This window comes from Dermacentor silvarum, chromosome 2 (genome assembly GCF_013339745.2).
Source record: "Dermacentor silvarum isolate Dsil-2018 chromosome 2, BIME_Dsil_1.4, whole genome shotgun sequence".
Classification (NCBI taxonomy): Eukaryota; Metazoa; Arthropoda; class Arachnida; order Ixodida; family Ixodidae; genus Dermacentor; species Dermacentor silvarum.
This window is the reverse complement of record NC_051155.1, coordinates 209516967-209543351: the sequence shown is the minus strand read 5'-3', so window position 1 is coordinate 209543351 and position 26385 is coordinate 209516967. Positions and strand designations below refer to the sequence as shown.

The 26385-nt window shown below is 53.6% G+C and overlaps 1 protein-coding gene across 1 annotated transcript in view; it reads right to left on the bottom strand.

Annotated features, from left to right (window-relative positions):
- Positions 1-22781, bottom strand: part of LOC119442517 (Krueppel-like factor 13) — a 31505-nt gene extending 8724 nt beyond the window's left edge. Inside the window, exon 1 of the mRNA XM_037707422.2 lies at positions 22184-22781. Coding sequence (XP_037563350.1) covers positions 22184-22640 — 457 coding nt within the window. The 5' untranslated portion in view covers positions 22641-22781. The remainder of the gene's footprint in view (positions 1-22183) is intronic.
- Positions 22782-26385: the final 3604 nt, after the last annotated feature.

Here is a 26385-nt window from a genome sequence, read left to right as displayed (position 1 = left end):
TCACTTCCTCTAATCAACGTTTTGAACGCGCGACTTTCACGAGACACACGAGCGGACCTTCGACCACACGTCTACAGGATACGGCCGCAGTCGGCGGCAACGTCTGACCCACAACCGGAAGCACCGAACCGCTGCAGGTGCGGCAAAGGTGACCAGATGGGGGGCACACAAAACCCATCGCGCCCAACCCGTTCCCCTCGACACGTTAGAGGTCGTCGACTTGACCGGAGCCGCTTGCGCCGGCGCCGGCCAGGCAGAGTGACCCCCACCCGACGGCGGCTCTCCTTGGAAAGACGCCCACCCGGCGCGTCGACGCCCACTCGCACACAGGCGAGGCACCACCACAACAAGCGCCGCTATCTCCTCGGCTCCGGCGCGCGCGCAGAGGAGAGAAAAACGACCCGGCGACGCGAAGGCGGCGTTCGTGTCGCACTGCTTCGCAAGCCCCCCCTTGGGACCGGGGGATCGGCCGCAGGTTGAGCGGCCGCCGCTTCGCGAACTTTCGTCGGTGCGATGGCCCCGAGGGCGACTGTAGCCACGCGCAACCCCGGCCGCGATAAAACGGAAAAGGGCAATTGCATCGGCGCAACCCGTCACGACCCTCGCGTAGCACGAGCGCGCACGCTCGTCATCGAGTCGCAGCGGCGGGGGACAACGGCGCTGCGGTGCTATGCACGCCGCGACTCGCAACCTTCCCGCTTGCGCGAAGCAGGTCGAGCGCCTCCTTTCTGGAAGCCCCGCCAACATTTTCGGCATTACTATACGTAACAGTATTATCCTCTCAAAAAGTAAAAAAGAGAAGCTAGATTATCGTGGAAAGAGCCGGGAGAAATCGAAAAATGAAATATAGGAGCTAGCAAGCAGAGAGGCGCCTACCTAACACCAGTGGCGGTGCAAAAATGCGGAGCGACGGTGAACCGACAGATGGGAGAGCTCCTCTTCCGCCGCCGGCATTCGCCGGGAGAAAAGGGGGGCCCCACAGGGGTGCCACCCCCCTTGCCTCCTTCACACACACCAGCTGCTTCGGTCACGAATCTCGGGAGCTGTCGAGCAGCAAACTGCCCGACTTCCGCCGGCGAAGGAGAAAGAAACAAGAGTAGTGCCAAGCACCACCGACTTGGCCGACTCAGCCAGCCCACGGTGGGAGAGCAACGAGGCAGAAAGAAAAAGAAAACGCAGAAAAGAACAGCCAGTGGCAGCCTCTCCCACATTACACGCACCTCCGGTCCAGGTGTCGTCCGCCGGTGCGCGCACCCCCGACGGCTCCCAGCACCTAACGTCTCTCTCTCTCTCATGGCTGCCCTCCTCCTCCTCCTCTCAGCCTTTTAAATCGCTGCCGCGATTCGCGTCCATTCACCGCGCGACCGAACCGACAAACAAGCCTACGCCCCCTTCTTGGGGAAGCAGCGACAGTCGGCGAGGCACAGCCTCGGCCGCGTCGGCGCTATGACTAGGCAAAGTATATAGGAGGCTATGGACTAGGCTAGACCCGCGCGGACGAAGGAAGGCAACCAAAGACAAACATGCATCTAAATCACGGCTCCGTCGTGACCCGATAAAACACACAGGGATTTAAACGAAAAAAAAAAAAAAAGAAAGAGTGGGGAGGAGGGGACGAGAAGTGGAAGCCAATGCTAGTCCGTGGTTCCCGACCGGGGACGCAGCCATTCACTCACAACGACAGCTCACAATGCGCGTCCGCGTACACGTTGGCGGCGACCAGAGAAAACACGGCTCCGGGGTCGAGAGAACGGGAAGGGGCCCGTCATGAATGAAACGTAACTCGGGCGCCACGGGAAACCGGGCGCGCCCCGCGGGCCTGAGAAGAAGACTCCCCTCCGCGTCGCCTGAGAAACACGGTGCCCCATTCACATGCACGACGGGGAGGAGGAGGGTGAGAGGCCGCCGCCCCGCGCAAGAATGGAGGCGACCACCTTGCAGGTTCGGTGAAAAGAAAGCATCACGCTCGGGGACAGTCCGGGTGCGAGCCTGCAGTCTCGGTGCACACATACACACGTAGCCAGCAGCACCGCGTTGCCACGTCGAGATATACGTAACGGACGCCCGCATCCCGGAGAGACTGAACCGGAAGCAGTTACTTGCGCAGTTCAAACGAGGACCCCTGCGGCCATGACTGCACCCCTGCAGTGCGCGTCTTTCAACGCTACTCCCGAAGTCGGGTCTACGCAGGACTGTGCATTAGGAACCACAACGGCAATCGAATATAAGCCACGTGATGACAGAAATGTCTGTCTACGATGTAGCAGCTTCACAGAAAAGTGCCCCCCCCCCCCCCCCCTATTCATTTATTTATTTTCTTTTTGCTGCTGGTTCGAAATTCGATGGAGACGGACTACTGCAAAATCTTGCGCTAGTTGGGGCCTTCCCAGCTAGCCGCTACCTGCTTTAATACATACATTCGCGTATACATATTGACATCACACTTGCTGCTACAGCGAGCCAAAATTACTATAAAATAAGGACCTTCAAAGCTGAGCAGTTATTCCAGGAGAAAAGACGCACAATTTTCTGGAGACATCACTCAGAATCTGCAAAACTGCAACTCCAAGAACAATAGCGGGAGGCCGGAAGTTGCCCTTGCTTCGCCACCGTGGCGATTAACACTCTTCGCGCGAGGCATTCGCCATCGATAGCGGGACATCAGGACGATGCTGATGCCAACGTCGCGAATGCACCTGTAGAGACTCCTACAATTGCTATCGCAATAAAACGAAGCCAAGTGGACGTGCCCACTTTGGAGGTATCACCTTCTGGCCTAAATCCGTGGGCCGGTACCGAAGGCAGTGAAGTAAGTAAGTGTGAGTAAATAAATTCCCAGGTGTCCTGAGCTGTCGCCTAAGACACGCGAAGGCGAATGCCTTGTAAAGCCTACTGTAATTCACCTTAATCCAATCACTAATAAATCATTTACTTTGATAATCTTTAATCATCTCTTATACAAGGCTGGACATTCTCTGGCTCGCTTCTGGCCTTCCTTGGGTCGCGTCACTTTCTGTGCCTCACAACGTGGCCTTGAAACAGATCTAAGGCTTTCGCGTTAAAATAAAAGTTATTGGCCAAAAGAGCGAAGGCAAGGTTTAGTGTTGCTCGTGAACTCCTTGGACAGTGTTCTAACCACGGTTCAAACTATGCACGGTGGCGACGTGTAGGCGCGACGCAGCATGCACACAAGGCACGAAACGCGGGTCGTTGCGGTCGAACCGAGCTGCCACCCGCAGAGGCAAAGCAGCTTCACGCCAGCACCGTAACGGCAAGGACCTGCTGCTCTTAGCCATCGGAAGGTAACCAAGTCATGCCCCGGGGATTCGCGACGTGAGCGGCGGTAATTAAATCGAACGCCAATGAACGGGCCCCTCCGCCAACCACACCCTGCGACCTCAACCTTGGGGGCACGTCCTCCATAGAAGCCTCACCCCCTTCCTCCCCTCCTCTACCACCACCAATACCGGTCCGCGCCAAGTGTCTACAGAGCGTGACGCGCCGTTTATTCCGCTTCCCCGATAAGCGCGCGCGGCGTCGCCCGCCGGCTTTTGCCAAAGCGCAGGGGTCACAGGACAGTGGACCGGTGCCAGTCAATGCCTCCTCCTCTTCGGTAAACAAAAGCCAAGCCGCACCGCAACAGAACGGATGGAACAAAACAAAAATCGTGAAGACAGCATTGAGCTCAGTGTTAGGCGTCAGTGACCGTTCCGTCGAAGGAAAAAAAAAAAACAAGCCTAACGGGTTGAACGCACGATTAAGTTAATGAGCTGTAATGGCGCGCCCCTTTCAGCACCACGTGCGCACTTCACAAAAGAAGGCACTTTATAGCAAACATGGAGCGGAAGACTGCGAGGTTTGAAGTCAATAAACTGCACAGTGAGTTACGAGGGACGTCATTTAGGTGGTGGGCTTGAAAATTTGACTTCACCTGGGGTTACTTATTTTACCGTTCACCCAAAGAACGGCGCACGAGAGTTTTTGCCTATCAGAACGTGCACGGAAATCGAACCCACGACTTTGCGCTCGGCAGCACAACGCCACAGCCACTGTGAACGGGAGCGGAACGAGGAAAATGTTCGGATTACTCACACGGACAGAATATCGAGCTCTATGGAAAGGAAGAAATTAATTTCCGCGAAAACAAGAATTTCCGGCCAGCGTGCGTCAAAGTATCGGTCACCAAAACATTTTCTATCCTATATGATATTCAAACAAAACGTCCTTTGTTAAGACCACGCTCACAGGACACACACCTTGCGACTGTCACAAGACGTTCGGAAGGACATTTGGCTTGAATGCACCGGACGACACGCATTCGGGCCAGCGAGAACGATATCCTCCTTGCAACACAACACATCCGGGTATCCAGGATTATCGATAAATCGCTCGAGATAGCGCCCGGAGCGACGTTTCACTGGAGCGGCGGGCGTCCTTGTAAACCGTGAAAGGAAATAAAATTTCGTTTTTTTTTTCCCCCGTGCTGTCAACGCAGTCGATATCAATGCGACGTCAAAATAACAAACTGCGAACGCACGTCATTCCATTTCGTCAAACCCGCTTCCACTGGCTCAGCCAATCAATGCTAACTAAAGAGCGGTACACTCGGAGCGATATAGATCCGACAATACGTCCTCGAAAACGTGGTAAACTGGCCCGCACTTCTTTCTGAACGAGTGAACAGGGCCGGAACAACTAATTGGATTTCGCAACCAGTTACAGAATAGGGGAGGAAACGGCAAGAGGAAGAAACAGAACGACCGGGGGAAAAAACGGAAACAGCTTAGAGCTGCCTCGACCCGGAAAAACAAACCCGAGCGACGTTCGTACCAGGTAAAACGAAGACGACTCGTGCAAAAGCTTTTGGCCCTCTAGAGGCTGACAGGAGACGGCGGCTTCGGGCCGCGCCAACGGAATGGTACCACGAGGAACCCGCGTATCTGGAACAGCAGAGCGGAACAAGAAGGCTCGCGAGGCCAGCCGGCGAGAGTGCCACGCCCACTCCGCGGCCAGCAGCTATCGCGCGCGCGCCGCTTCCTCTATACTGCAACAACTAAGCGGCCCTTCTCTCCCTGACGCGCCCGAGATCGACCACGAATCGAAAGGAAAGAACAAAGGGGAGAGGCGAGAAGGATCGAGCGCTGCAACACTGAGAGCCAGCGCGAGAAGAAAATAGAAAACCGGGATAACAGGAACCGCGACTTTCACCGCCGCTTCAACCCGTTCGCTCGTCGTCGTCGTTCGCGTTGCCTTCCGCGCTCGCGCCTAGATCACTCGCGAAGGGGGGCGCGGCGCGGTCGCCGCCCCACCCCCATCTGCGCCGTCGCGAGGGGCGGTGGCACCGGGGTCTCGTTCGAATCGAATTGCGGTGCTTAAAGGTCCCGAAGTTGGCTGCAGTGGTCTGCGAGGAACACTGCAATGGGGTGGGATCGCCGGGTTAATTTTGACTACCCATAGGATTCTTGCACGCGAAGCACGTTACAAGATCGTTTTGAAGTCCGCTTTAAACCGGTATACGGCCTCAGCGGCCGGGTATCGAAACCGCGAACGAGGCCACGTGCAATCCGCGCACCTAAGCAAGACTTCTCATTTCAGGCGGAAGGAAAGAGCCCCACAATTCCCACTGAATGCCTTAAAATTTACAGTTAATGCGTAGCACAATGCCGCGTGCTCGCCGCGTTGCTATAGCTCCACGAAGCGGCACCAAAGGCTGGAAAAGCGGCCTATGTGCCAAAGCAAGAAAGAAAAGGCCGGAGAAGGGGGGCGTGAGCAGGTACTGCGTCGTCAAGGGCCGCCGCCGCTTCGAGAGGACGCGCTGGTAACATCACTGCGCTGCTCCCAAAACGTCATCGTACGAGTGCGACTGTCACGCAAACACACACGCCGCTCTCCGCGAAGAGCCGACCAGAGAGGAAGCCTCGCCGAACGCATATAACGCCGAGTATCAAATGCCGAATAATCCCCGGAGTGCATATATGTATACATTTTTCTTTCAGGCGCTTTGTAAGACGCAGGATCGCCGAGTATCCATTCGCGTGATGGCCGCGGCCACCGCTATCGCGTTCGACGCTCGCGCCCCGCACACGCCGTACAGGTAAGGGCGCGTCGCCACGGCCGCGCGGTAACGATCATGCCGCGGGGCGACACCTGAGACGCGAGAGCGAGAGCCCCTGCACACGGGCGCGAGCGAGCCAGCCTCGAAGAAGCAAGAAAAAGAAAAGCGGGCACAGGGACACACAGCTCTCGCTCTCGGCCGCCATCGAATCAGATCCGCGAAAAGAAAAGCAGGTCGTACGGAACCGACGGCGGAGGAGAGCCGTGACCGAAGCGGCACCGGAGAAACGCTCACCAACCACCTCCTCGCCGAGGAAACACCACACCACTCCGTCGAGCGACGGAGCCGAGAAAACTGGACCAGCAAGTGCGCGCGCGCGCTCTTTGCTTTTCTTTCGACAGCTCGACGCAGCACGCGCTAGCGCGCGCCCGGCAACCCAGTCGTCAGCTGTTGCCGGCCGGGTGTCTCCGCCCATTTCTCTCCCGGAGGCATTCGAAGCTCGGAGGCGGCAGCAGCGAGAGCGAGGGGAAAAAAAAATGAAAACGAACAGAAAGGGTGCCGCAGCGATCCGACGCCGAGGTCGTCTTCCTTCCGCCAGAGCATTTTCTTCCACTCCAAGTCCGGGAAGTGACCGACTGACACACTGTTGACGATAAGCGGGTCGCGCCAGAAAGCTCGCCTTAAGCCGGCTTTCACGCTGAAATTTAACCGTGATGCGAACAATGGACACGCGGGGCGGCCTGACGTCGCAGATGTGGTCCAAGGCCGGTAAACAATGAGCAGGAACCCGCACCCCTGGCGGTATCGGACGCGGTCGAAGCTACTGGCTTCAGTGGACTTACATACCCCTAGTGAGCTTAGTGACAGCAAGGGCAGTGACAGTCCGTCGCTATACTGCGAGGCATGACTGACGATGAACGCCGCCCGAATGTTTCGCCAAAGGTTATCTCGGAAGTGCCCCGCAATCCGAGGTTATGTGATGAAAATTAATAACGTACGCCACTCGCAGTGAGCCTCTCTCTTTGTCTGCAGCCTGCGACGGGACGGCGACGCACAGAAGAGCGAGCCCGTGCGTTTCGCCTAGGCGGAAAGGCTGCCGAGGCAAGCCAATAAATGAAAGGTGGAGATTATCTCTGCGCCGGGTCAGCCAAGGGCGAGCGCAGTACAAGAGCACGAAACTCTCGGCCTTTCCCTTTTACTTTTATCTCGGTTCTTTACGACCACAAGTTTGTAAAACAGCTCGTAGAAAGGCCTGCCCCACTTAGCTGAAATCAAGCGCCCGAAGCAGTGCAAGTCTGTAAGAGAGCGAAAAAAACGCGCGCTGCCGTTGCTACGCACGCGCTGGGGCCGTTGGTCTGAGGAGCCGGGGAGGCTCACTGTATAGGGTGTATCGCACCTGCGCCGTACGCAATGCAGGTACCCAGAACGTAGAAGGGTGCCTCGATGCCAGCGCCAGGTGGGCATCGAGGCACCCTAGAACGCTAGCTCAGGGGGCGTGGCACAGGGAGAGTGACAGTTCAGAACGGACCACTTGGCGACATCGTGTTTCAGGGCTGAAACCCGCTTTACGAACGTCCGGCCGTTAACATGTGCGCACAACCTACAAATCAGCGCAGGTGCGTATACCGAACTATGCATGGACGCGCTCATGGTGTTTGCAGCAAGGCCATAATAGTGCGAGTGAAAGTAGCGCTTGTGACGATAATAGATTTATTCGCGTCAGTTGAGAGCCTGCACTGTTGACCTCGAGTAGGAACCAGTCCTGCCGTCCATCTTCGAGAATAACATGGCGCTGCGCTTAAGCAGTCGGCCTACGTCTGCCACGGGAAGTTCAGTTACGCAAGATCGGAAGCTGGAAGGTCGCGGAGTCACGCCTCTGCGAAGTCATACAACGGCGTACTAGATTTCTTTTACGCGGGCGTTTCTCTCGCGTGCTGCCTTTACCTGTCGTGAGCGGGAGCAGAAAGCGTATACGTCAAGTCAGGCGCAGTCCCCTTGCCCAACGTTCACGCAAAAGCGCGGCTACCATTCCCGACCCACATATGCACTGCCCAGAAGCGTTCAATGAAACCAATGCGCACGAGCATCACGGCGACCGGCGCAAACAAGAGCGCAGCAGCAGCAGCAGACACCGCCTTCCCGAACCAGCACAGGAGGTAGGTTTTCACCTATCAAGGCTGCAGGCAGGCAGTCGAATCCACGAGCCTGAAATTAACGCCCCGCTTCGTGGAGCCCGCTCGCTCGCTCGCTACAGCGGGTCCCAAACGCGAAGCCGGCCAAGAGGAGGCGGAACCGAGCAAGCTCGCTCTCTCTTATAAAGCGGAAGCGTGTTTCTAAGATAACGGAAGAGCGAGGAAAAGAACAGCGTGTAAAAGGGAAGACGACGGGAACACACGCAGGAAATAGACAACAACCCGTACACGGTTGGCGCAAGCGCAAATAAACGAAGGAGATTCGAAGAAAGAGGGTGGTGGTCCTCGGCGGAGAAGGGCAGGCGGGGGGGATACGAGAAGTAGCGCGGGGCGGCAGTAGCAACAGCGGGCCGCTTCCGAAGCGCGGCTGCATCGGCGGCGCGTGGTGGCCACCACGCACCGGCCGCACGAAAGGGGGGGCGGCGGCTCGACACAAGAAGCGGAGAGAGAGGTTGAGGGGTGCGCCGAGCGCAAAAAACACACCGGGAAGTGGTCCAGCCTAGCTGCACGCGCGTCAAGAAACTCATGACGGTAAACACGCGCCCCAGGGGCGGCGGTCTCTCTCTCGGCTGGACGAGAGGGGGCGCAAACAGTCCGAACATGGTGGCTCACGTTGCTGTGTGAAACAAAACGTATATAGATTTGAGTCGAAGTCATTCCTACAAAATTCACAAAATTAAGCAACGCTGCTGCGCAGCCGTTTAGTGGGAATGCGAAATGGCTACGAAGAAGCGCGCTGCTGTCGGCAAATGAGAGAGACTTATAATGACTGATTTTGCCTTTCGCTCACAGTCGAATGCGACGGAGCATGATTTTTATTCCAGTCGTTCGACGCGAGTTTACGACTGCCGAGTTCAATACTCGGCATGTTTTTATGTTCTCCCCTATCTGTGATCGCGTTTTTGGCGCTATATTCATTATTGTTCGACTTCAGGAATTGCGTCCACGATTTACAGAGCCACCATGGTGTGCTTCCCCTAATGCGTACTACAAGACTTGTTTGTTCGCCTGCTGTGACGTTAAAGAGAAAAGGAAAAAAAAAAAAAAAAAAAAAAAACAGACGCCGCAGCGAGCTCGACGACCTGAGTGCGACGCGATCATTTAACAACGAGTCAGCGACCAATCCTCCATAAACACAGTGAACCTGCTTTCCTGTGGCGACGCATCACAGCTTCACAACAGCGTAATGACATCATAAACATCTCTCGTCATCGCACGGTGGAAAAAAAAAATAATAAAGCACGTGTTTAGGAGTGCACTATTTGTTTCGACGCGTGCGTCAAACACAGTTCGCAGTGAGCAGGGACACCTGTTCGTTTTGCGGACAGCGGGAGAAAAAAAAAAAGAGTGAAAACCTGCACGTGAGCCAGTTACTATGTGCGATAGGTCGGAGACAGGCGCAGCGTGAATAACAGATAGAACACAGGTGTCGTACATCCATCCCGACGCGTTCCAACAGGATCATTTCGAAATAATCGCCGCATGGGGCTATAAAACAATAAAAAACCATTTCACTGTTTTCGTTTTCTCTACAGAACGAGGAAGAGATCACTTTCCGAACGCCACGCCAAGATTTGGCAGGGCTAGCTGACCTTCTCCATTAACTTAGTGGCTCCGGCAGCCACCCGATTAGATAGATAGATAGATAGATAGATAGATCGATCGATAGATAGATAGATAGAGACAGACAGGGAGACAGATTTTAGGCATGCGTAAAACGCTACATGCTTTGAACTGTCACACAGCAAGTGAGAAGGCGCGGAATGTGGTACAATTAACTCAGTTTCCAGAAGCAGAGGTAGCGGCCGAGCACTCGATGCGACGGGACCATGCAGCGCCGGCGGTAGGGTTGCCCAGAGCACGTACACTCAGAGAGAGAAGGCAACCTTACGGCCTGCCTCTTGCGCTGTTACACAACAACCCGCGGGCGCTATCATCCGGAACGTCGCAACTGCGAGGTCGCGCTGACAACGCCCACTTGCGCGAACACGTGCGCGAGCGTTAACACAGCTACGCTCGAACAGGAGCAGCCATTTCCGACGACGCACTGGAATCACGCCGCAACGACTCCGTGAACTATACGGAATAAAGTTTATCGTCGTCATCATCACCCGCGGCGGCGGGTTAGTGGCAACGGCGTGCTACACTGCTGACAACGAGGTGACGGGTTCGATTCCCTCCCGCGGCTCTCGTAGTTAAGTTGAAGCAAAATGCAATAGAACGCAAGTGCACTTATACTTGTTGGAGCACGGTAAAGAACCCAAGTTTGTCAAAATCCCAACAGAGCCCTCCACACTGTATAGTGTCCCTCAGAGCCCACAACGCAGCTCGCGTGACGGGGGGTGCCAATTTCTGGACACTCAAAAACTCCGCCATATGATCGAATTCGCCATCGAGTCAGCTCTGATTGGCTTGCAGCGTGGATACGCCCTCTCCGATTGGCCCAAAACGCCAAAATAACGGAATTGGAGTGTCCATTATAGCACCCCAGAAGGCGAGGAAGACGTCAACTGAGACCGTGCATAAGTCATTCGCACAAATACTGGACAACGAAGAGCTCACGCTGAACACCGCGTTTAAGACCTCAACATCTTAGACCGCGCAGCGTGCTACGCAAGTTATTGGCTCAGCGCTTAAGCGGGCATTTCGGTACTTGTGCGACTAAGACCTCCAAGCGTCGACGCCTACTCGTAAGACCTATACAGTGGGTGCTCATCTGATAAAAGACAAAAGCGAACTGCTATCGGAAATCACGATAAGGGAACACGATTCTACCACAGCTGCGCGTATAATGCCGGTCTGAGTGTAAACAACCACTATCGGCGCGCAGCTTGACATTTCGATTAGAAACAAAGCGAAGCCGGACCAGAAGCCTGACAATGTGGCGATCGTTCCCGTCCGTTCCCACCACGTGCGATTTGTGACTGACTCCTCACCCCGACCGCCACAAACTAACAGCATGTTGAGTGAGCGATAAAGGAACGAAACAAAACGAAAACAATCGTTAAGACTATCTTGCTCTCAATGCACTGTTATCAGTAAGAGAGAGAAACGGCAAAAGCGAGAGTTATTACGGGGGCATTGTTTAGAAAGCAAGGATAAACATGCGCCGGCATACGCAGCGCCCCATGTGCACTTATGCTTTTCCATTGCTAGAGCTTATTTTACGCTATCGTCCAACAAAAGTAATCGTAATAGAAGTCAGCACTTTCTTAGAAAGCAAGGAGTGGAAGTGGCGGCATAGTTTTCAATCCACTTGGCTTTCTTTAGTCTTTTTTTTTTTCTGCATAGATTGCATTAACTGATCTTAGTCCTACGGCAATTGGCTTATGGGGACAAGACGTCGCTTATTCTCCGTTTAATGGAATAAATGAAAAAGTGAGCCTCCAGGTGCGACTATTTGGGCGGAAAGCAGCCTCCTCTCCAGGGCAGCCCTCCTTTACGACATTTCGCAAGTTGCCCGCCATGACCGCGGTGTTCTTTTTCTCAGAATGCGGCACAATCGAACGAGGAACGTGACAGCGGCGGCAGGCTCTTCCGAGAACTCGACCGCGCGAGCGGTGTATAAGTACACCAGCCTCCGCGTCAACGCAAGTTGGGAGCTTACAGAGAGACCGAGGAAGACGCGGGCATCGGCGACAGCCGCACAAAAGAGGGAGAATAGTCGAATAGTCGTTTTTTTTTTTTTTTTTTTTTTTGCCCGCAATACAGGAGGAGTCAGCGGAGGAAAAAAAAGCAACGACGCCGCGCACTAGCAGAGAAGAGGGCGCGTCGCAAAGCAACTGGAGCAGACCACGCCGCGACTCGGAACGCCGTACCTCTCGGCCGTGCGCGTACACAACCCGGTACAATACAGGAGGCCGGCACGGTTGTGCTAGAGTGGTACCGCGTGGTGTACGCACGAGGGCGACGACAACACCCTCTCTTATTGGGCCGCGGGGAGTAGTCCGCTCATTCCCCCCCCCCCCCCCCCCCCCCCTCCGGCGTCTGACCGTAGAGTGAGCGCGCACATAATCACTACCCTCTCACACACACACACACACTGTGTGGAGCCAGCCCCTTCCAAGTAGGCTCTGCACCCTTCCTGCTCGTCCCGTATATACTTCAAAGAAGGGCGCGCTCCGGCCAAACTCCGCAGCATGCGCGGCCGAGCGTCGCGCGACCGGCTCCTCCTTCCGCGGCGGTCTCGCATTCAAACAAATACGCGCGTCGTCCATTCAGTAGCAGCACGCACCGACGCTCCAACCTGTATACCCGAGCGCTGGAGGAGGCCTACGACGTACCGACCGTCACCAAGACAGACCAGCGCGAGGAAGGCACGATACTCTTGGAAGGGAGGACAGTGTCCCGTGCGCCACTTTCGACTTGGACCGCGAAGTGCGTCCGGCGCGCGAGTGGAAGAATCGGTGGCCCGCACAGCGGCCGAACGTGGCGGCAATGATGGCGGAACACAATTTCTTATGTTCCTCCATATTTAACCTTGGTAGGCGTCTTGTTTATTGTTTATTTCTTTTCCTGAGTTATTCCTTCACCAGCCAATCTCACTGCAATCTCCTTTAGCTGCAGCACAGTGTAAGAGCCGGCAATGCTGCGAGACAACTCCCATTACCCAGGGCGTCATCCCCCTTTTTTTCCAACATCGCGCCTGTGCGCGCGCATGCGCGTATTGGGAGCGGGGGACGAAGGGTTGGATGCCCGGATGCCGGTGCCTAGTTCAGTTACTAACGAAATACGAAAGAGAACTGAGCCAGGCTACTCGCGGAATTTTATCATGCCCCCCTTCGCCCTTTAAGGAACACGAAAGGAAAAGACACCATGAAAGGCAGACAGGCACGCTCAATGCAAGGCAGGTGCCGGGCAAGTACGTCTAGTCGAACGGGCGTCACGGGAAAGCCGCGGGATGCCGAAACCCGAGGCACGCAAATATATAAAAGAGCACCAAGAACGCTCGCCAAGAGGAATGTAAACGGCACGCGCAGGCGTCACAAGCAACGAGAGAAAACAAATACAGCAGCGCTCGGCAACTGGGCAAGCCGACCGGGCCAACGAAACAGCGCCAGCGCGCGCTCGGAAGGAACGGGGAGAAAATGCGTGCACGCTCTTCGGGGGGCGAGATTTATGCAGGCCGATATATAGACGATGGGCGACACAGCACCGACCGGCGGGAAGCGTCCGGCGCGCATAGGCCGCCTACCACCCAAGGTATAAACACGCAGAAGGAGAAGAAAAAGGAACGAAAGAAAAGCAACCAGAAAGACCGCACGGCAGGAGCGGACAGCGACGACGAAACAATGGCTACCTGCCACGAGCAAAGTGGGTCACGGCAGAGAAGCGCCGCTCGCAACGGCACCGCGCCAGCGGGGAGGAAAAGAACAAGAAACACACGCCGGGCGACGAGAGAGAAAAGTTGCGAGCTTCCGAAACAAACGGTGTGCCCCGAGAGCACGCGGCAGCGTTTCGCAAGCGGCCGCTGCTGCTGCCGATTCTGGGAGCGCGCGGCGTTCTCTCCACCTCACTTTCCTCCGCCGCTTCACCGTGCCACATCCATTCTGCACGCGCGCCAAACCACGGGCAAATCTGGATGATGGACACGGCGGATGCGTGATGAACCGACTCGCTCGCTCTTTTCTCGCTAACGGTGGCAGCAGCATCGCCCGGCGGCGGACCGCGGGCGTGGTTTGGCAGGTGGTGCTGTCAAAGTTAAGTCTCTATTATCGAGGCGCCAAACATAAGGAAGAGGGTTATAAAGAAAGGGCGGACTTCAAATGGTTTTTTTAGCCGTCTTCGCAATCCCGCTTTCTCTCGGCGAGAACCTGCTGGCGCCCCTTGCCGGAGACGGTGGCGAACGTAAGAGTGTGCTACAGGTAACGCTAAGAAACAATGAGAGAAAAAAAAAAAAGTCATGAAATAGTGAGCCGCCGTAGAATGGGCTATGCGCTTCCTTATAGGGGGCGTATCTTGTCTAGATGCAACGCATCGCTACTGGTTTGCCCAGTGACCACGCCTGACGAGATACAAAAATCTACACAGGAGATATCACGGTGAACGATGGAGCAGATAAGGACCTCTACGGAATTCTCGAATTAGGTATGATGGGGGCAAAAGACTGCGCAATCATATTTTTTTTTTTTCTCTTTAGGCGCCTAACGAGTAGGCCTCCGTGAACGTGCAGAGTCCAAACACAATCGAGTTGCGAGCAGCAGCAGCAGCCGAGATACAGAGCGAAATTAAAAAGGGTGCTGCATCGTCAGCCACCGCCGCCGCTTGAAGTCGTAAAGCAACCGACGACAAGGCAGCGCTATGTCGTAAAGCCGGAAGCGCTGTATCAAAACAATCCGCTCCCGGGGCCCGCATGCGCCGCTACACAACAAAGGGACGATGCCCGCGGCGCGCTAGGCAAGCTGCCCCAGAACGTTCTACGAAAGTGCACGAACAGCGTAATATCCAGTAGAACCCGGATATAACGAATTACTGTGTACAACGAACAGCTGTAAGATCCCCTTGAATTTTTTTATAAAACGTTTACTTTATATATCGAATTACCTATAATATCGAACTTTTTTGTGATCCCCTTCAGATTCTATATATCCGGTTCAACTGTATTACTCTATGTCACCGCGCGCACTGTACAAAGTTACTCTGTGGGGCGGCTCGGGATGATATACACGCGACAACTCATTACCGGAAAGGGTCCGAGCTAGTGTGCACGAACCTGAAGAGGGAGCAGGTCAAAAGCGTATGTAAGAGCAGGCGCTTTTAGCAACGAAATCAATTATGAAAGCATAACGACTCGCGCGATGGTCACGAGAATTTCTGTTGCGCTGGTCGCGAATTCAAGCTGCCACTTTAGCCCATAATCAGATCGTGGTTGTGGAACGTGTAAACCTCCGGAATTTAGTTTCAAACCTTACCGCTGACCCGCGGGCGAGCAGCAAGCGCAGTGAAATGACCGAGTCACGTTGCACGCTGGCGCGTGGTCCGCGCGTGCCCCCCCCACCCTCTTTTTGTTTCTCAACACGGAAGGGGTCCCCGATAGCGAAGCAAAACGTCGGACATGTCCCTCGAGAGATTTCACAGAATTGCCTGCACACTGTCTGCGCCAAGGCTTGATGACCTCGAGCTCGGACTAGCACTTTCGCCGTAAGCAATCCTTCCGCATGGCCGTCGCGCGCGGATGCGGCGAGGAATAAGGGAGTGCGCAACAAAGCCGGCGGCTTATCTCTAGGGAAGGTGGTCTCGCCGATAGCGGGGCAGCACACCGCCGCCTCTCTTTATCGCTCGAGTGCACGCGTGTCGCAAGGCGTGCGCTCCCTATCATCGCTACACTCTGGACACCGGCCAAACGGCGGAGGGCTGCGAGGGTTAGCGCATGCGGAAACTGCCGGCCGCGCTTGCCGTCGAACGGCAGGGCAAGCGCGCGGCACGCGTCGGCGATCGCATCGGACCACGTTCACGGCACATGCCGCTCCCACAGCGCCGCGCTGGAAAGATAAAAGGGTTCCTTTTTTTTTTTTTTTTTTTTCCGGACGATGGAGGGCCGGCGGGAGATCGTGACGGGCGACTTAGCCCCCGTGAAACGCATATATGACACCAGAAGCCACGTGCAGGGGAATCGACTAAAACCTGGAAACCTGTCTTCCTACGAAAAAAAAAAAAAAAGTTTTTCTTCAGGTAAATGGAGGAATGCCGCCTGACCTTCCTCCATTATTTCGCTTCCCGAGAATGTTTGAACGCGGAGGGAAGGGAGGCGGGGATATTTTTCACTATGCTTCAGAGGGGTCAGCGTATACCTTCACGGTCAGCTGCGGATGAGTGGCGTGCGCGACGAAACGCCGAATTCCTGGAACACCTCGCAGGGGTGCAGCCAGCCAGTCGGATTCTGCAAATCGTACATTTTTCTTCTCACTGAAGCGTCGCCCCGGCGTACTCAGGCTGCGCGATGCTCGGTTTTCAGAAACCAGCATTGGGGCCTCTAATAATACTAAAATAGTTTACGTTCGTGCGGGAACATTCGCGCACCACAAGCGTCTTTGCGTATTAAAAAAAACCCCACGCCCTGTTGGCGTTCGTTTTGCAAGAACTGAACGCACCGAGATTCGCGGCGGCCCTGCGGACGCAAATTAAAAGTGCCAACGAGCGCGCTTACGGACAGGCCACGCTGACTGGCGATTTTCACGCAGCACTTTACAGATCACACGTCTATCTTTCTCTACGCCTTCGGCGCAGACTCCACAGCTGCAGAATCGACGAAAAAAAAGAAAGAAAGAGCTAGATAAACTCGAGGTGCACCGATCCCGTTCGCAATCTACGCAGTATTCGGGGCCTCTTTGTCGCTCGCCCACGAGATACTTGCCCGGTCAGCTCGTGCAAGGCTTGGCAAGCCGATAAAGCCCTGCACAGAAAGCGATGTCGGTGTGCCTCGACGCAGAAAAAACACGACCCCGCTGCCGCCTCGAAAGCCGAAACCTGGAGGCCAACGCGACCGTTTCAAGGCGCCGCTACCTAGATCGCCGATGCTTCCCCGTCCGCAACACACATGGCCGGCCTTTCGCGCGTGCTGCTGCAAGATGCGGACGCCTGGTATCCGATTTCGGTGAAACGAGATGAGAAAAGGGAGAGGGAGCAGGAGGAAGGAAACTTTCGTAACGTCTGCTCAGCCATCCACAATAAAGCGCTGCGCCATCGCGAATTTGACGACGAGGTAAGAACGACATTCGCGAAGCTGCAGCTGCACCGGAGTAGGTACAAGAGCCTATATACTAGACCAACGCAACGCGTCACCACTAAAGTTAATCAGAAGCGCAGAAATCTATCGCAATGGTGGTCTGCGCGACTCCCGGTAGTTTGCAGACCAATTTTTGTTTCGGTACATTACCGATGCTGTCCTCAAAGCGTTGGCTCGCGCAAACCTTCACAGTCTATATATCAACAATCTTACCTTATCGATCTTAGTGTGCAATACAGACTTTCAGATTTTTTTTTTACAAGATTTTTGAGAAATACGGAGTTACGAGATATGATACACAGAAGGAGATCTAATAACTGTCTGCATTGGGAGCCAATTTTCTAGGTTATTTTACAACGCGTATACGTAGGACCGAATTGCGTGGCTTGGCTGCTTGAAAAAATCCAAGCTCTACACCTAGAAATATACTTCGCACATTTGCGCATTAAGAGCCAAGCATGGCGGCGTGTTCATCACTCCCGGTAGATTAGCCACCGTTAAGGCCACAAGGTCGACAGAAAGGTCACTATTTTTCCAACAAATAACAACAAAGGACTGCGCATTTAGGTTCAATCGCAGGTGCGAAGTGATCACTTATAAAGGCGACACGCAGATCGTTTCCGCGTGCCGCCAGTCACTATGTAACGAGAGAGAGAGACGAATCGCGGCGCCTGCAAATAAGTTAAACTGTGCAAAAGGGCTCTACACGTTTCGAAATGGAGAAACGTAAGTGCAGGCGGCAGCTGCAATATCCAACCTCGTCTCCTCGCACAGACTGCAGCTGCTTTGTGACGTAAAGGAAGAGCTCCGGGGTTTTTGCGGTCGTCTAGGGAAGCGCACGATGGCTTCCTGAACCCTGCCGCGTCTGGGAGAAGGAAAAAAAAAAAAAAAAAAAGCGGGCCGTTCCACGTGACTTTTTATAGGAACGCTCGAGAGGAACATTGAGGCAAGTTGGATAGGTTAATTACTATTTATTACGTTAATTACGCGTCTCTTCCCTTTTCACTTGCGGTTTTCTTCCCATTCTTTATGTCTGTGGCTTGAGTATAGGTAGCTGAGGAAGGGCTGCAGACGAACCGGAGTGGCTGTAACGAAGATTTGCAGAGCAGCCTATACAGTACTTCTAGAGGCCTACAATGTTTCCAAGGCACTGCCCTAGAACTACTATAGACATTCCCCAGGATCAGCCTATCGTGGCAGTTAATAGTTAGGTCTACGTCACGATAGATTGATCATGACGAAGGGTTTCCACTACGCCCTCGCAAAGGGTAGTCGTAAGCGGACTGATGGGAAACTTAGTTGAAGAACATATATTCAGTTCTTTTTTATGCATGCGTTTTTATCGCGTATTAAAAAAAAAAGAGAAAGAGAGAAACGTGGTCTGTCGCCAAGTTAATGTAATGTTAGTTGACGTTTATCATTTATAAGAGTGTCTTCGCAATGTTATGATCGGCTTGGAACTCTGCATCTCAGTTGTGGGAAACCAAACCCGCGCACGTTCCCGTGTCGGGGCAATTATCTTCATCCCCAAGAGGCGGTTATGATCTTCCTGGAAACTGTACCTCTCAAATGTGGAAAACGGGCCCGAGCGCTTTTCCCGTGACGAGATAATCCCCTTCATCCCCGAGAAAGCGTCACACCTCTACGGCCTGAGCAGACGCAAAGGCGAGCTACCAAAGGAGAGGACCCGAGGGGGAGGAGGTCGTCAACTTGACCACCCGACAAGCACTGACACTTCCACAAGTTCCCCGAAGGAGACATCGGCTACCACAAGACCACGAGGGGTTATTTTAAGGCCGTCCTGGCCCCCGTGTTAGGCAGAACCTAACACGGGGAACCTGCACGGCTGAGGAGGCACACCCTCTCCGCTGATGATTCGCGGACGAACGTCCATAAAGCAATTGGCCTTGACATATTATCTTGCTCTAAGATTATCTTGGTCAAGGGCAGAAAAAAAAAAAGTGCGGGGACAGGGTATTGGTGTCATCAGCAGTGGCGCAAGCACGCATGCGCTCTAAACGATACCGGTCTATTTTGCAAAGCGTCGATTCCCAGAGATCGTGCTCATTTGCACTGCATACATTCTCCCAGAGAAGAAGCACGAGCAGAAAGGCTTTCCGAGAACGATCCCGAAAAATTCATTCCGTCGTTGTTCCCCCTCGACCCAGCGACAGGAAAAGTAAAGTTACCATTCAATTGCGTTTACCACAGCGCCATACCTCCGCCAATCAGAGGGGCGTGCGCGGGTTCGGCGGTGGTAAAGGCGAGGCTGATGAGAGCGATCAATGTGCACGTATGCGGACGAGAACCTTTTGCTGGAATACAGCAAGTATCGCGCATGCGCAGCAGATTTATGAAAATGGTCCTAAAAGGTGTCACGAGTAATGCCATGTGCGGGCACGCTATTTGCTCCACTAAGATGGCGGCGCAAGAACAGCTAGAGCGCACATCCACCCACTCAAGATTACAAAGGCGCGACGCAGATGGGAGACTCTTCCGCAGTGTCGCAACACTGCTCTTACAGTTTCAAGACGGACGGTCTCCAGAGGCCACGAACGCGACGCAGCTGCCGGTTCAATGCGGGAAGAGGCCACGTGCTAGCCGGCGACGGAGGCGTGGCGTTAGGCCTAACACGCACGATATTGTCCAGCTAGCAGAGCGCGAGCACCACCGCGCAGATGCGTTTCAAGAGTCCACGCGTGACGACGTCACATGACATGCTCTGCTGCGAAGACTGCACGCTTTTTGTACCACAGGTTGCAGGACACGAATGCGGAAGCTGCTGGACGGAGATAGTGACGTAGGCGCTATGAGCAACTTAAAACAGGCACGTAAATCTGCCCGCCCAACTTATTTTTTTTTTCGCGCCCGGAGCAAATGATGAAGGTGACCATTCGGAAAGAGCACGCGCATCTGCGACTAACACGTAAACAAGATTTATTGAAAACGTTGCCTCGTTTTTCTGGTCCATGTGTTTTAGTACAAACGGTTTCTGCCATTCTGGTCCGTTTCAGCAGAGACACGTTGGTACTGCTGCAGAAGGCAACCCAACTTTGTTTAGTGTTTCCCGAGATATTCTCGAAGCACGCAGGCAACAAGAAAGACGGGAGAGTTCCGTGCAGTCAAAGAAGCCACTCGTCGGTCCTACAAGAGAAACGCCGCGAACAATGAAGCGCACGCTACACGAGCGGGCCACCACAAACAAGAGTGCGCGATTCTGGGAGAAACGCAGAAAGTGAAGGGGGGGGGGGGGGGGGGGTGCAACGGCGGCAGGAGACAAGGGGAGGACACGACAGCACAGAGAAGAGACAACCGCGTCAAGGTCGGGAAACACGTGTTCGGAAAAGCTCCCACCCCGCGAGGCGCCGAAGAGTCTGGGGCCGCATGTCGACGACGATGGCCCCTGGGGAAGGAGAGCGCGCGCACGCACGTGAATCGCGGCACACGTTGCACGAGATGCGCGTTGGGCAAGCGCGCAAGTGCGACGCACCGATGCTGCTGGCATTTACGTCGGCAGCGCGTCAGCAGGAGATACCCCCACTCCGCGCACGGCCTTTGTGACCTGCCAGGAACGACGTCCCTCCCATACCGCGTGGCCAACCTACGCATCGCGCTGCTTTTCCGGGTCCACGCTCTCTCGGCGGCGAAAACGCACGCTGCGTGTGTCGGAGTCGGGACCGCGGGCTTGCCCCCCTTTCGCATTAAATGGCCTCCAGCTGCCGCTCCCAGTGAGCAGGAAGCGCAGAGTCGCGAACAAACCCGCCCACTCTTTCCCATCACTGGCGGGCGATGAAGTGCGCAGAAACACAATGGCCGGAACGCGGCGGCGAGTCCGCGTGCGGATCGAGACGTGAACAAAGAAAACGAAATGGTGGCACTTCAGGCTGACTGAACGATGTGCGGTTCGAACTACACGTGGGCAGACGCACCGATGCGGAAATATACCCCATTTATAAGTGGGCGCATTGCGCTAAAAGAAGCAGGCTGCCAAGACGGGCGCAGTGATCTGCGCTTCTTTTGTAACTGCGACGCAAAAGGCTTGCGACACGCAATGACTTCGCAGATGGCTTGTGAGGTTGCGAACCATGGCACCGGCGAAAAGTAAAACATGTATACACACACGCGGACACAATAGCAGGCAGTCGTTCAAGGGCGAAATTAAAAGCGCCGATCGGGCAAACGCGCGCCGCGCCTTTTGTGCTTGCGCCGTGAACCACACACACAGGTCTCCAGGGAGAAGGGTGCGCGCGCGTAAGCAGGTAACTTATGAGCAAAACAAAGATCGCTGGCCCCCTCCTCCGCGAACGAGATGTTCAGGCGAAGTAGCGTCCAGAGGTGAGCGCGGCTGCCCGAAGGCCACTGGGCGGATGAGGGCGGAGGGAAGTTCAAGAGACCCCGTGCGCGCGGTCTGCTCGGGCTGGCCTCGCTCGAACAACCACCTTTTTTTCCAAGTACGTGTACTACCAACGAGGCGCACGCTCCCGCCAGACCCGTTGCCTCGGTTTCGTCGCGGCGGCTGGGAGGAGGCTGCTTCACGCGCCGTGAGGTGGTGGGGGGGTCACCCCCTGCTTCCCGCCGAGATCGGGCTCGCTGGCCAAGCACGCCCCAACATGCTTCGGCGCGCCGAATGCGGTATGAACGACCTGCTTCGCGACAGTCCGCCGATCACTGACGTAGGCAACGCGACAAGCCGCCTTGACGACAGGGCCAGTGCGCGCGCGAAACAGCGGCGCCTCTTCATTAACGCGACCAGATTGCCCGGCCGCTAATCTCCCAACGTTATCGCATCGCTGGTGGCTTTGCAACTTTCTCTCGCGAACACGGGAAGGAGTCGACCGAGCGAATGTGTCGGGCGATAAGCGGCCCATCGCGCTTTTCCGGGGAAGGAAACCAGAGGCCCGTCGCTCTGTCGTCTGCTAAGGAGGAACGCCCCTCTCGGCCGAGGTAGCGCCCCGAGGGTTAGAAACGCGGCCTGAAACGTAAGGCGCCAGCCCCACCCCGCTCACTCCGACTAAAGGTAGCCACAATCTCCTAGAAACGGCTCTCACGAAAACGGTAGAAACAAGGATCGCCAAGCGCGCGAATCGGCACGGTTCACAGCTGATCGAGAGACAAAGCGGCGAGCAAAAAAGAAAGAAAAAACCGGGCCGGTTCTCCGTAGCGGCCTCTCGCTAGCAGACGATGCGCGTTCAGTTCCGACTGTTTCCTTACCTGTATGCGTGCGTAGATGCGCTTTGAGGTGGGAGCTCTTGCCGTAGACTTTGTCGCAGCCTGCGTAGCTGCAGATGTGGACTTTCTTGAGAGCAGAAGAGGATCCGCGGACGCCGGGTGTGGCCGACGACGCCGCCACGATCGCTTTGTTCGAGGCGGCGCGCACCTTAGGCCTAACGTTACTTACGGGCCTCGCGGCAGCCGAACCCACCGGCTCTTGAGGTACCCGCGTCAAGTCCGCTAGTATCCGGGCGATCATGTACACCGACGTGTCCTTGAGATGAGATTCCTGCTCGTCAGGCACGCAGTCACTGCCGTCCGTCGTGCTCAGAGACACCGGGCTGCGTCGATCGGAGTCCGAGTACGGGTCGCGAGGTCGAGCGTTGGACATCGCCACGAGGCATTCAGCGGCAAGACTCACGTCTCTGTCCGAGTCTATCAACAGACGTACTGCCATGATGATGCCGGACCACAGACAACGCGTACGACGTGAACGATTCGAGGAGCGCTAACTCCCACGTTGCCACATGAACGCGGGAAAGAAATCACAGACCCGCGGCGCGCACGCACTCCGCGACCGCCTGCTCACATCTGCTACTTTCCCTCGTGGTTTTTGGAGGAGTGGCCTGCGCTCACCTAGCGGAGGTGACGTAAGCTCGACCCTTGCGTTTCATTGGACGCGCCCTCCGCAAGTACTTCCGGTTTTGTTATTACTTTTTTTTTTTTTTTGCACTTCCGCGCCTAAGCGCACTCCGCGCGGCTACCTGCGCGTGGTGGTGTCGGCGACGTCACCGTAGCGACGTCTCACCTCCCGGCGCGCGCGCGCTCGGTCGGGAGCGAAAAAAGAAAAAAAAGGAAAGAAAAGAAGCGTGGAAGAGATCGTTGCTGGTGGCTGAAAAATGAAACCATTCGGCCTCTGCGACGAAAATTTGCGTCTATGCTGTCAACAGAGGACTGATATATATATATATATATATATATATATATATATATATATATATATATATATATACACACGTGTGCTTACTCATTTCAAAAAGAGAGAAAAAAAAAAAAAAAAACGCCCGAAAACCGTGTACATTTTACCGGACCATCATCCTCCAAGCGAAGCAAAAGCGTTGCTAGTAAGTAGTAGTATATTTGCTAAACTTTTTTTTTTTCTTTTTCTCTTTTTTGTTTGGTCCACACGATGCGTTGCTCAGGGTAAATGAACGAGCGCTCAGACTTTAAATAAACCTCGTAATTAAGCACCCTGCTTCTCCGCTTGACACTTGAGACTAGCCTTTCGTACAGAAAGCGTGCGTCGTGCTCATGCTGATGACCCCACCCCCCTTCCCGACTTCCCCAAGTATTCGATGACGCGCGAAGTTTAAATGTCGCAGACGGCAAAAATTCGACACACAACACCGCGATATGCACGTGTTTGTGAGTGCGCATAAACGGCAGCAAACGAGCGGAAACGAGAACATGCCGCCGCAATCGTCTCCATCGAGCATGAGGTTGCACTCAGCGTGTACTACGCACAGGCTAGACGAAACGACCGCGGCGACGAGGTCGGCGCGAAGGACCGCGCCTCCGTCAAGGATCGCGCGAATTTGCGCCTCCGGGCCTCCCGCGCGATAACACCGCAGCATCCCTTTCCCCTTCATTCCGATATCGAAAGGACGCTATACACCAACCACTAGACTTTCCGCGCGGAAATACCAAGAAAAACGTCGACAGGAAAATGCCAAGCCTATGCTTACGCTATGAATTTGTGGCCATGGACAGATGCAGAATACTCGAGTCTCCCTCCTGTACTAGCCAGCTAGCTATAGCTGCACGATTCTCTTTCTAGAAATACCCTTTCGTGATTCCGTTATGATTTCGCTGGATTGCTGACACCTGATAGGCCACTCACTTAAATAATTGAGTTAGCTAAGGTCAGCACAAAAGGAGAATTCAGACAATGTTTCAGATGACTGAATGTCCCTGAAAGTGCAGTGCATTGAAGGAACGAGTATGTAAGTAAAACGACATGAATCACGTGCATCGTTGCAATTGAATGATCCCAGCCACTATATCCCCATCAGGATGGCCAACGTACATTCTCTGCATAGTATGCACAACACTGAAGGCTTTTACTCTTGTCGACATGTAGTGCTTGCCAGCAATATGCAAGAATTTCCCCGAGTATGTCAAAAGCAAATAATCATTTCATCTTGTCCAGATACAGAGGCAAAATTAAAGCCTTTGTGGCAGCACCCTTATTTAACCATTTCCAAAAAACCAAACGCAGTATTTAGTCGTGGAATGTACAGCACCACAAACAAGGCCTCTATGTTGGACATTTCTCCATGTAAAGAGGAGTGGTACGTACAATGGCAACAGAGTTAGCGCCACCACGCGATTTGAATAAACACAAATGCTAGAAGTTACCTTCAATAACTGCACATTTTGCAGAACTGTGCAATTTTTGGGGCAGTGCGGGAGACAGTTTCACATATTCTTATACCTACATGTTACTGCACTTTAGCACTGCTTACACTTAGATAACGGAACACGCTTTTTTATTGTTAAAAGTAGGTGCAGAAAGCAGATGTTTCTATTTACATGGCTGCATTTAAGCTAACGCTCATGCATGCTCGCATCAGTCAAGCACAGAATACTGTAGCACCTTGGGGGCTCCCGTCCGGAAGGTATACATGATAAGCTGACAAAAGCGGTTGACAAAGATCCACTCACATATAACTCAACGTGGCAGCCACTGTTAAGTTTCACAACGTAAACCACACAAACGATATGGACAAGTGAGAAAGACGCAAGCGATCACAAGCTTCTCCCTCATCTATGTCTTCAACTCTACTCTCAGTATGGAACCTAATCAGCCAAGTATGGAGTCCAAGCCGACACTTTACCAAGCTCTTTTTTTTTCATCAAATATTAAAGGACTAAATGGCACATATTCTCGAAGTTCTACCAATTATGCCACAAGTTTCTTGCATCTAGTAGGATAAGACTTAGCATAAACTAGGTTTGGGGAAAACTTGCAAGATATTTTATTTTTAAACAAAAGTTAGCCTTGGAATGCAGACCTGGTGTTGTCGGCATCATCATGACGCTGTGAGCCAGATCAAAATCTTCCGACATCATGCAGCAAGGATAAGTTGACGACGTTGTTTATGAGTAGTAGATGAGAGTGCTGCACATGTGTATTGCGCTGGTTGCGCTCCCCTGTGCCAGCCACGGCGATCGCAGGAATGTAGTCAACCAATGTATTACAAAGTGGTGAAAAATCAACCTCCTGGGCACTGAAACTAAAACTGCTTCGTAGAAGCTAGCATTAAATTGTCCCCTTTGGGTGCCAATTAAATCTGTACATTGAAAATTTGGTTTCATCACATTTCTTGTACCTTCGGAATCATGCTACAGTACAGCTGAACAAATGAAGAATTATTTCTTCAGTGAGCTATTGCAAGTTTACAGAATGTGGACTTCATGCGTGAATTCCGAATAGGAATGTCAGATATGAGAATCTCAATGATTTCACGTCTAGCATAATTGAGAAGCACCTATCCAGACACTTTAAATATATGCCCGATGCAAAACATGGTGGAATCAAGAAAGAAGTGAACCCACTAAAGAAAGCAAGGCGACAATGCAAGGACAAATATTGAGGCGTCGACCTTGCAACTATTTTTACTAAAACACTCAACACTTATTATTCAAGCATGCAGCACAGGTCCAATCAGAAGTGCTTAAAGATGCTTGCGACATATTTTAAATATGATTTTGGTCAGTGCTTTTGATGCACTACCTTCGTGTGCACAATTGTGTACATACACCTGGAAGGGTTATTTAAGGTGCTCTGATGCTTGCGAGTATTTTTCTAGAATTAAGCCAGTTCGGATTCTCATTTAACACAAAAAAATCGCAAGTAAAAAATATCACGTATTCAAATGTCGAGGCAGTACTCCTTGAAATTGCAGTGTCCTGAAGCTGCTAAGGGATGTTGTAGTGGAGGCCTCCGGGTTAATTTTGGCCACCTGGGTTTCTTTAACGTGCACCCAAAACAAAGTACTGCACAAGTATTTCTTGAATTTTGCTTGTATCATGATGCAGCCGCCACATGCTGGGAATCAAGAGTGTGATTTCGTGCTCAGCTGCACAACGTCATAGGATACCATGGAGTTTGTTTGCTTTCTTCCCAAGGAACAGGCACG